The 12,181-nt window shown below is 31.8% G+C and overlaps 1 protein-coding gene across 2 annotated transcripts in view; it reads right to left on the bottom strand.

The window, feature by feature from the left end:
• LOC127939075 (rho GTPase-activating protein 39) overlaps window positions 1–12,181 on the bottom strand; it is a 48,880-nt gene that overhangs the window by 5,859 nt on the left and 30,840 nt on the right. For both annotated transcript variants that reach the window (XM_052536075.1, XM_052536076.1), the window contains 6 exons: window positions 8,795–8,959; window positions 6,723–7,122; window positions 5,289–5,362; window positions 4,759–4,958; window positions 3,480–3,571; window positions 137–306 (listed from right to left, as the gene is read on the bottom strand). In XM_052536075.1, coding sequence (XP_052392035.1) covers window positions 137–306; window positions 3,480–3,571; window positions 4,759–4,958; window positions 5,289–5,362; window positions 6,723–7,122; window positions 8,795–8,959 — 1,101 coding nt within the window. The remainder of the gene's footprint in view (window positions 1–136; window positions 307–3,479; window positions 3,572–4,758; window positions 4,959–5,288; window positions 5,363–6,722; window positions 7,123–8,794; window positions 8,960–12,181) is intronic.

The following is a 12,181-nucleotide window of genomic DNA, read 5'->3' as shown; positions in this document are numbered from 1 at the left end:
GCCGAACTCATATCGAACCATGACTCCAAAACTGTGTTACGTACCAAACCGTGACTTCGGTGTAGCGTTACACCCCTAATAAATAGATAGATAGATGGATAGGTAGATAGATGGATAGATAGACAGAGAGTCAGACCTGTAGGAAGCGGATGAGGTAGCAGAGCACCAGTTTGTTGATGTGAGGGAGGTTGAGAACAACGTTGACAGCAGCCGCAGGATTGTCATAGTTCATGATACACTGCTCATAAAACTCATGAGGAATCACCGGCTCCTCCAGCTCTCTGTACCAGAGCTTCAGCAGCGACGCTAGACAGACACAGAGAGAAAGAGAGAGAGACGGCTGAGGTCAGAGGTCACAAGGGCACATCCCTATGACATGTAATTACCAATAACTAGAGACTAATAATCATTCAAACAATCAAACAATTAAATATAAGTGCATTTTGTTGTAATTTTGGCAGCATCATAAAATACATTTGTATAAATTACATTTTACAATATATTCAAATAGAAAGCAGTTTTTTAAATAGTAAAAATGTTTAACAGTATTACTGCTTTAGCTGTATTTTAGATCAAGTAAATGAAGGCTTGGTAAGCAGAAGAGTCTTCTTTAAAAATCATTAAAAATATTACTGAATGTCTGGTAGTGTTTAGTAAACTGTAATTTATTTCTGTGATGCACCGCTGTATTTTCTGCATAATTCATCCAGTTTTCAGTGTCACATCATCTTCAGAAATCATGAAAATATACTGATTTGCTGCTCTAGAAATATTTCTGATGTTGAAATCAGTCGGGCCGCCCAATATTTGTGTGCAAACCGTGATCCATTTTATTTTTCAGGATTCACAGACAAAGAAAAAGTAAAAAAAAAATAGTGTTTATTTGAAATGGAAATTTTTTCTAACATTATAAATGTCTTTACTGTCACTTTTAATCAAGTTAATGCGTCCTCGATGAATAAAGTATTAATTTCTTCAACTTACTGAGCCTTATTATATATATATATTTTCAAATATTTTCATGACAATTTAAGCACTTTTCAGTCGAATCTAGTGAAAATCATAACTGAGAATTAAGGGATTTTCAAAACATTTTCTAAATGCGTTATAGTAATGAGAATTGTGGGATTGAATTAGTTTATTTTGGTCCTAGAATAGGCTTACTGTTGTTAAATCATATTTAAGATCGACATGCCCAAAAATGTGTAATGAAACCAAAGTCTAGTTTGGTTTATCAGATAATCAGTTCTTAGCCAGAATAAACTGCAACTTCATTTTCATAGTCTGCTGATTATAATGATTTTGTGATCTTGCATTGCTGTAGTTCAGTCAAATCCTGCTCTTATTAAACCAGTGTCAGAAGTGTGTCAGTGGCTAACGGCTTCATTATTTCTCCTGCTACGAGATTTCCAGAAGGAGACACTTTATGAATATGGGTCAATGAGTAAAAAAGCAGTTTCTGGGAACTGCAACAAAATCACAAATCTAACGAGGATCGGCCGGAGACACACAGATGAGTCCGAACGTCTGAGACATGCAACTTCATTCATTTGTTACACATACAAACAGTGCAGTTCTGAATGATTTCTTATTCATCGGAGATTTAAGAGAGCCTGCTGTACTGCTGTAGAAGAAAGCATGGAAAGAGAGATTTCTGTTGAGGAAAAGGTTCGTAAGAGTTGCTGATCTTCTCACTGGATGTGGGAAGTTTGAGCTATTTATATCCAGAGAGAAATGGAGCATTGCAGAAGGCCTGAGGCTACAGGTGTGTGTGTGTGTGTGTGTGTGTGTGTGTGTGTGTGTGTGTGTGACAGCATTATACTGCTGGACACTCATTTTAGTATTATCATGCACTATTATAGTTTCAATAATATTTTGAATTACACTTAGTTTTGAGTTATTTTGTTCACTTGAAATTTTTATAAGTTTATGTTTTTCTAAATATCATTGTTAGTTTTTTTTTTATTTATTTCAGCTTTAGTTTTAGATTCAATTAATTTTATTTTAGAATTTTTTTTAAATACTTTATAAGACAAGGCAAGGCAAGTGCTTTACATAAAAGAAAGTAAAATAATCACAAAAATAAAACAAGCAATTTAAAAACTTTGAAAATAATAATAATAATAAAAAATACTTATTTAAAATGAATCTGAAACATTTTAAAATATAAAATGATTTGACATAAAATACAATAAATATGTGAAGAACAGTGCAAGTTTATTTTTAGAATTTAGAAACTGGATACTTTAAAACTGGAATACATTTTTAATCTATTTTTTTATTTAAACTTAATTTTAATTACTAAAAATGTTTAATTATTTTTGTTTTATTATGGTGACAATAATAACTCTACAGTTGCCTAATTATAGTCGAAAAATGATTAAGTCATGTAATACTGTGATAACACTTTTATTCTAAGTGCTTGACACGACACATGCTTTTTAATATAATAAAATAAATTGGTCATATTTCTCCTCAAAATTAAAAGCTAGAAATAAGAAAGAATATTTTGCGTGGAGAAATTTTTTTTAGGTCCTTTTATTTTGGTCATTTATTTTTTTTCATTTATTTCAAATTCATTTAAATTAGCAAAAATGTTTAATAATTGTAGTTTTATTTAACAATAATAATCCTGTATCTGAACTAATCCAATCTACAATAACAAATGTCAAAATATTTATAAAATAATTTATTAAATAATTAAAAAAATTGTACATAATATATACGTTTTTATTCATATTTGACCAAAAATCTAGAAAATAAGAAATAATATTTTGCAAAAGCAAGACAACCCATTTTAAGACCTATTTTAGAAATGTTGAAAAGGGTAGGATTTAAACTCAATTTTATTTTATTGTAGAATTTAAAATATGTTGATAAGTGAAAGAATAAGTGATGAGTAAATTAAAAGTTTAAGTTGATCATCTTTACACACACACACACACACACACACACACACACACACACATATACTTTATGTAACGATAATAACTCTGAAGCTGGATCAATGCCAGCTACAAAATTGTTACTTTATATCATGAAAAAATTCTACGTCTCAAATTCTACATGCTTGCAGTGTTTAAAACATGCATTCATTTGTTATTTTTATTTAGCAATGATTTAAAGAACACTTTTAAATGTTTGACTGATGTAGCTCAACCCAAATAATTTAGTACAATGCTTCAAATCATTTCGCTCTTGCGTTTTCTACAAAACACTTTTTTTTTCCGCCACCGTCTGCAAAAAAGCTACAAATATAAACTTTATCAATAATGCATCATGAATAACCAGCAATTTCATTCATTCTTTCTTATTCATAATGTTATTTGTGAAGTATTCCCCCTCACCAAATTTTCAGTCTAATAAACCAGAATAGATTTAGTGCATCGTAAATTAATGCATTATTTGTATGTGACTGCATGCATGTATACTATACTATACTGTTTAAACATGCATCAGCCTAAAGGATTGTGGGATACCTGGAATATGTGGGTCCTCCAGGCCGGTGGGCACCTTCCAGTTGTCCACATGTAGTTTGAGAGCATTTACTTCATCAATATCTCCAGGAACCCTGAGACACAAACACAAGATCCACTTCAGGATACCACACTGAACACTGACGCAACACACACACACACAGTCCCCTATTGGTAAGATATCATTTTACCTCATCAAGGTTGCATTTATATGCTTAAAAATACAGGGAAAACTGTAATATTGTGAAATATTATTATGATGTAAAATAAAATTTTTCTATTTCAAAATAGATTAAAATATAATTTATTTCTGTGATGCTCCGCTGTATTATTCCTCTAGTCTTCAGTGTCACATGATCTTCAGAAATCAGAATAATATACTGATTTATTATTAGAATTAATCAATGTTGTGTTGCCAAATATTGTTTTTTTTGGAACCTTTAATACGTTTTTTCAGTATTCTTTGATGAATAAAAAGTTAAAAAGAACAGCATTTATTTAAAATATAAATATTTTTTAACAATACACACAACAGTTCAAATGTTTAGGTGTTAGTAAAATTGTTACAAATTGTTAAAATTACAACGATTGCTAAGAAGTGATTTATATGATTAGAAAAATATTTATATGTTGAATAAATGCTGTTCTTTTTAACTTTTTATTAATCAAAGAATCCTGGAAAAAAGTCTGTTTGCAAAAAAAAACAAATTATATATATATTAAATTATTTGTATTTTTTTTTGCAAACAGACTTTTTTTCAGGATTCTTTGAAAAAAAAAGTATATATATATATATATATATATATATATATATATATATATATATATATATATATTATTTATTTTTTTAATATAAATATAAATATAATATAATTAATCAAATATAAATATATATATATTGTGCAGCACAACATTGATAATTTTAATATTAAATCAGCATACTAGAATGATTTCTGAGGAGTCATGTGACTCTTGGAGTAATGATGATGGAAATTCAGCTTTGCATCACAGAAATAAATTATATTTTAAAGGATATTAAAACAGAAACTATTATTTTTTATTATAATAACATTATGCAAGATTACTGTTTATTTTTCAGTATTTTTGATCAAATAAACACAGCCTTGATGACCATAAGAGACTTCTCTAAAACACATCATATGTATATGTTTCAAGTATTTTTAAGGCTATAACAGATACATATTTAGAGTAATTTTATTAAATAAAATAAAATAAAGATTGACAGCGATGGTGAAAGCAGTCCTAAAGGCTGATGTCTGACCTGAAGATGCCCTCGGTCTGGTCTCCGTTCAGACTCAGCACTTCCTCGGACAGACGCGTCTGGACCCAGGGCAGCTGCTGCTCAGGGTAACGCTCCTTCTGCATCGACATCACTTCCTCCAGAGACGAGCCGAACATGGAGGGCCGGAAGATGGCGTGACGAGCGTGAGCGATCTCCTCCATCGAGGGCTTGTTCAAACCCTGCACACAGACGACAGAAAACAACTCAGAATAGAAGAAGAAGAGATCATCACGGTGCATGCTGGGATTGCGGAATCCATGTATCTGAAAAACGGTTTTAGAATCAAACTGTTACAAATATGTTACATTCTAAAAATGTATCTTACCGTGCAATGAATACAGTAATAATAAACTGATACATTAATTGATAATAAAAGTGCATGCACTGATTGCATACATTAAAAAAATAATCAAATGATACTCATTGCATTATTGAAATAATACTGTATTTGTAAAGTAGTTCCTGCATCATGTTGTTTGAGTGGATGCTCTGATAGTGAAGTCACGCACCTTCTTGGCTCCAGTGAGCGCAGCTTTCTGTAGTTTTCGGTAACAGTATTTAGCATAGCTGCTAATCGCTACTCCTGCAACAGAAACACAAGACGACGTCAATTATATAACGCACAATACTCAGATATTCAGGATCTTAATAGCTTTATAATAACTGATGGGTCAGTGTGGACTTTTAGAGTAAATGTATCTAAAATTAAAATTAAAACAGAGGATATAAAAATTTTATTCAATTCAATATATTAAGATTATTCGATTAATTAATATGAAATTATAATAATATGTCAGTGGTATTAAAATTTGATAAATTGTATTATCAATTATTGTATATTATAAATAAAAATATATATAAAAAATATTTTCATATTATAAATAAAAAATATTTTTTAATTCATTTTATAATTAAAAATATATAAAATATTACTATTTTTCAAAGTAGTCTAAAAATGTGACAATTTATTCATTTTGCTATTTTAAATACTTTAAAATCATAAAATATTATAAATAAAATATTACTTAACTATAAATACAAATATTTAAAACATGAAAACTTTTAATTTCAATGTAATAGAATTTAATATATCTAATGTGATTTACAGTATATTATGTAATTTATTATTATAATATATCAAATATTTAACATATATATAATATTTTATAATAAAAATGACAAAAAAACAACAAAACTTTAATAAAAATAAAAATGAAAAATAATTAAAATATTAAATGTTAAAATATTCAAAGAAATTATAATAGTATATCAGTGATAATAAAATAAAATAATCTTCCTTCAAAGGGGAGGGAACAAAATGTCTAGAAATTCATATTTTAAATCAACATATATAAAATATTTAAAATTCATATTATAAATAAAAATATATAAAATATTTAAAATTGATACTATAAATAAAAATATATAAAATATTTTAAATTTATATTATAAAAATATATATTTTAATTGATATTATACATAAAAACATTAGATATTTTATAAAAAAAATTAAAATTCATATTATAAATAAAAACAAAATATTTTAAATTCATATTATACATAAAATATTTAAAAAATCATATGAATAAAAATTTCTAAAATATTTTACCTTTATATGATAAATAAAAATAAATAAATAATTTTACACTGATATTATAAAAATATATAAATATTATTAATAAAAACATATAAAATATATTAAATTCATATTATAAATAAACACATATAAAATATTTTAAATGCATATGAAAAAAACATTTTTAAAGGCTTGAAATAATGTCAAAATTTCACGTTTAATGCAATGTGTTGCTTGATGTTTCTTTGTCCTTATCTGTGAAATTCACTAGCGATGTCTACCTGAAAGTAAATTTGGCAGGATCCCAGATAAACGGGAAAAGCAGGGCTGGTTTAACAGTGTTTATGGTGTGTGGGGTGTCCCGTACCCTTGGTGTCGTTGAGAGGGTCCATGTGTCTGCAGATGTAGCCCTCCAGATAGTTGTGGAAGCGAGGCGTCGGGGGGAAGAAGGCCAGACAGATGGCCATGAGCTCCCATCCTCTCTGGAGACTGTCGTAGCGGAAGTTCTCTGTGGTCTGTCTGCAGAGCTGGATGTAGAGCTCGTCTCTCAGACCCTGACAGCTCCAGCCCCTCACTGCCACCTCCAGAGCCACGGACAGAGGCTCGCCTTTGCCCCGACGGTCGCCCATGTAGGTCTGGACGAGTTTGAAGAGCTCCACGGCCTCACGCTTCACCATCCGGTCTGTGGTCATGATCATGGGCTTCTTGATGGGCTCGCTGCTCCACGCTAGCATGTTAGCGATCGACACTTTCCTCCTGAACAGACCCTGGAACACAGAGGATTTTTCTATTTTTACACTTTAATCTACGTTTTAGTAGTTCTGTGGTATTTTATATTAAATAGTATATTATATAATTGTTTTTATTTTATTGCATATTTTTGTATTTTTATAAGCTTTTATTAATATTTGGAATGCTTATTTATATATTTTCCATTTTATTTCAGTTTGAGTAATTTTGTTCGTTTTTAATAATATTTTGAATTTGAATATTTTGAATATTAATTTTTGTCATTTTTATTACCTGCTTCAAATATTTTGCGGGGGAAAAAATAATCGTAATTTTTGTTTTAGTAATTTTTGTTCATTTTTATTTTATATTTTCCGTTGTAACTATAGTTTTAGTAATTTTGCTGTGTATATATATATATATATATATATATTTTTTTTTAGTTCTTAATATTTTGAATTAGTTTTTAATTTTAATATTTTACATCTCAATATTAGTTTTAGTCATTTTGTTTTGTGTTTTTGTAATTTTTATAACTTGCTTCTAATCATTTTTTGTTTTCATTTTAATTTTTGTAATTTTGTTTAGTTTTTGTATTTTTGATTAGCTTTTATTAATATTTTGAATTAGTTTATTTATATATTTTTATTAGATTTTACTAATATTTTGAATTAGTTTATTTATATATTTTCCATTTAATTTTAGTGTTAGTAATTTTGCTGTCTATTTTTGTAATTTGTATTAGTTTTTAATAAATATTTTGAATCAGTTTGTATTTTATATTTTAATTTTAGTAATTTTGATGACTATTTTTGTAATTTTTTATAGTTTTTTCAATCACTTGTTAATAACATTTACAATCAGTCTTTTTTTATTTCATATTTGCCATTTAAATTTTCATAATTTTGTTGCATGTTTTTGTAATTTGTATTAGTGTTTATTAATATTTTGAATTAATAAAAAAAATATATTATATATATATATATTATATATATAATATATATTTTCCATTTTAGTTTAATCTTCCACAACTCTGTTGTGTGTTTTTGTTGTCCTTTTTATTAATATTCTCTTTTTGTTTTTATTTTTTAATTATCCATTTTAATGTTAGTAATTTTGTTGTGCATTTTTTTGTCCTTTTCATTAGTTTTTATTAATATTTTGTTACATTTTACATTTTTAAAAAACATTTTTATGTTAGATTTCAACCCTGTAAAGCCTGACATATGAAATAATAGTCCGAAAAATCTGTTTTTAAAAAAATTTAACAGTTTACTGAACCTTTAGACAAAATATTTGTAAAAATGTGTTTTAAGTTTTGTATCAAATATAATACTTTTATGACTCATTTGAGAGTATAGAGGAAAAACAGCTACATTTCATTCAGAGACTGATATTTATACATTGAAATTCTGATGCTCTTAATGTAAATCAATGATATCTTTACAGCAGATACTTAAATAAATTATATAAATATCAGTCGTTAATATGTCTTAAGATGATATTTAAATGTTCAAAACATATAATGCAGTGTAATATAATGATGATTGAGAGAGGAACTAATAAACATTCCTCAAATGTCTGATGATCATATTAGTGGACTAAAAAATAAAGCAAAATTTTGATCACGCTGATCATTTAGAGGCCAGATATTCACTTATCATATATGAAACAGTAGGTTTGTAGGGTGTAATGGGTGTTTTGGTGTACCTGCGTGTGCTTGTTGAAGTGTTTGGATGCCCAGTTCTCGATGTCCGTCTCGGAGGACGGTTTGCGGAGCGTGAACTCTGGGAAAACGCCGCAGCTCGCGCTGGGCATCATGTTACGAGCGTTACGACTGGCCTCGAACTGAGAACACGCTCCGAGATCCTCCGACTGAAAGAAAGAAAACATTGTGTGTTGATGCTGAAGAGCAGCATTGAGAGCAGAGGAAGCACAGATAATAAACCGGTCTTAGTCACAGGAGCAGGTCAAGAGGAGGCCGAGAGGAAATGAGTCAAGCCCCAAAATAATGAGGACTGCAGAAATACCTCCTTCAGGCAATTATACAGTTTCAAAAGATTCAGGCGCTTTCCCTCTGTGGCCTCAGAAACATCAGCGCTTATGAAACGCATCATGCAAAGTTAAACGCACAGGTAGATGAAACAAAACAACACAAAAAACTCCCAAATTATTAATAACATGGACCTGAGGACTCTAAGAACTTAGCCAGAACACCCTAGCAACTGCATAGCAACACTCTAAGAACTTACCCAGAACACCCTAGCAACTGCATAGCAACACTCTAAGAACTTAGCCAGAACACCCTAGCAACTGCATAGCAACACTCTAAGAACTTACCCAGATCATCCTAGCAACTGCATAGCAACACTCTAAGAACGTACCCAGAACACCCTAGCAACTGCATAGCAACACTCTAAGATCTTACCCAGATCATCCTAGCAACTGCATAGCAACACTCTAAGAACGTACCCAGAACACCCAGGCAACTGCATAGCAACACTCTAAGATCTTACCCAGAACACCCTAGCAACTGCATAGCAACACTCTAAGAACTTACCCAGATCATCCTAGCAACTGCATAGCAACACTCTAAGAACGTACCCAGAACACCCTAGCAACTGCATAGCAACACTCTAAGATCTTACCCAGAACACCCTAGCAACTGCATAGCAACACTCTAAGTACGTACCCAGAACACCCTAGCGACTGCATAGCAACACTCTACACTCTAAGACCTTACCCAGAACAACCTAGCAACTGCATAGCAACACTCTAAGTACGTACCCAGAACACCCTAGCAACTGCATAGCAACACTCTAAGAACTTACCCAGATCATCCTAGCAACTGCATAGCAACACTCTAAGAACTTAGCCAGAACACCCTAGCAACTGCATAGCATCACTCCAGAACACCCTAGCAACTGCATAGCATCACTCCAGAACACACTAGCAACTGCATAGCAACACTCTAAGAACTTACCCAGATCATCCTAGCAACTGCATAGCAACACTCTAAGAACTTACCCAGAACACCCTAGCAACTCCATAGCAACACTCAAAGCACTTACACAGAACACCCTAGCAACTGCATAGCAACATTCTAAGAACGTACCCAGAACACCCTAGCAACTGCATAGCAACACTCTAAGAACTTACCCAGATCATCCTAGCAACTGCATAGCAACACTCTAAGAACGTACCCAGAACACCCTAGCAACTGCATAGCAACACTCTAAGATCTTACCCAGAACACCCTAGCAACTGCATAGCAACACTCTAAGTACATACCCAGAACACCTTAGCAACTGCATAGCAACACTCTACACTCTAAGATCTTACCCAGAACACCCTAGCAACTGCATAGCAACACTCTACACTCTAAGATCTTACCCAGAACACCCTAGCAACTGCATAGCAACACTCTAAGAATTTACCCAGAACACCCTAGCAACTGCATAGCAACACTCAAAGCACTTACACAGAACACCCTAGCAACTGCATAGCAACACTCAAAGCACTTACGCAGAACACCCTAGCAACTGCATAGCAACACTCTAAGAACGTACCCAGAACACCCTAGCAACTGCATAGCAACACTCTAAGAATTTACCCAGAACACCCTAGCAACTGCATAGCAACACTCAAAGCACTTACACAGAACACCCTAGCAACTGCATAGCAACACTCAAAGCACTTACACAGAAAACCCTAGCAACTGCATAGCAACACTCTAACTCAAATAAATGTTGCAAACATTAGCAAACACTTTAAACAGTTTTATTTTCTTGTCTTAAGCAGAAATATAAAACATTCTAACAATAAATATATGTATATTTTTTCAATGATTTAGAAAATAGTAATTCTGCTTAAAATTAAAAAATACAAATAAAAATACTAATTGCTGTTAGGGTAAGAAAAATAAACACAGACAAGCTTTAAAAAAATTAATACAGACATCATATATTAATATTACTTAATATTATATTCATTTTGATATTAAACATATAATAATTAACTTCTTGAGTAAATAAAAAAGTAAATAAAAATCTAGTTTGAAAGCTTTTTTCTAATAATTTAATATTTTAAAGTACGATTTGAGGGAAAATGTGTTTGAAAGTGAGCAACAAATCCTATAACAGTCCTAAAACAGGTTTCAGTTACTTTAAGCACAATATGATTTCTGACTCTTATCTTTGGATTGTAGGTGTGGAGAGTGTGATGCCTTATATAAGCACGACGACCACTCTTCAAACTGCACATGCTGAAATATTGATGTGGATCGGCAGGGCGTGTGTGTGTGTGTGTGTGTGATCTGCTGGACAAACACACTGAAACAGTCTAAAACCTCCCAGAAAACACTGCAAATCCAGAGCACAGAGACACAAACTGTCCTGAAGAGTTTGCACCTGCAGTTGCTAGGCTAGGGCATTCTAGATGTTGTATAGAGCGTTGTATTTGCTAGACTGTTCTGGACGGTTTCTTGATTGTTGCTATACAGTTGCTAGGGTGAACTGTCCAGTTTTTAAGAGCATTGCTACACAGTTGTTAGGCTGCTTTTTTAGACTGTTGCAAGGGTGTTTGTAGGAGTGTTGCTATGCAGTTGCTAGGGTGTACTGGCCGATTTTTAAGAGTGGTGCTATGCAGTTGCTAGGGTGTTTTTGAGATTGTTGCTATGCAGTTGCTAGGGTGTACGGGGAGGTTTTTAAAAGCATTGCTATGCCGTTGCTAGGGTGTACTGGACGATTTTTAAGCGCATTTCTACACAGTTGCTAGGCTGTTTTTTAGATTGTTGCTACACAGTTGCTAGGATGTTCAGATGGGTTTTTAGGAGTGTTGCTATGCAGTTGCTAGGGTGTTCAGGTTGGATTTTAGGAGTGTTGCTATGCAGTTGCTAGGGTGATCAGGACGGATTTTAAGAAGGTTGCTATGCAGTTGCTAGGGTGTTCAGGTTGGGATTTTAGGAGGGTTGCTATGCAGTTGCTAGGGTGTTCAGGATGGATTTTAGGAGGGTTGCTATGCAGTTGCTAGGGTGTTCAGGTTGGATTTTAGGAGTGTTGCTATGCAGTTGCTAGGGTGTTCAGCATGGATTTTAGG

This window comes from Carassius gibelio, chromosome A20 (genome assembly GCF_023724105.1).
Source record: "Carassius gibelio isolate Cgi1373 ecotype wild population from Czech Republic chromosome A20, carGib1.2-hapl.c, whole genome shotgun sequence".
Taxonomy (NCBI): Eukaryota; Metazoa; Chordata; class Actinopteri; order Cypriniformes; family Cyprinidae; genus Carassius; species Carassius gibelio.
The sequence above is the reverse complement of the archived record's forward strand: the minus strand, read 5'-3'. Positions and strand labels throughout refer to the sequence as shown.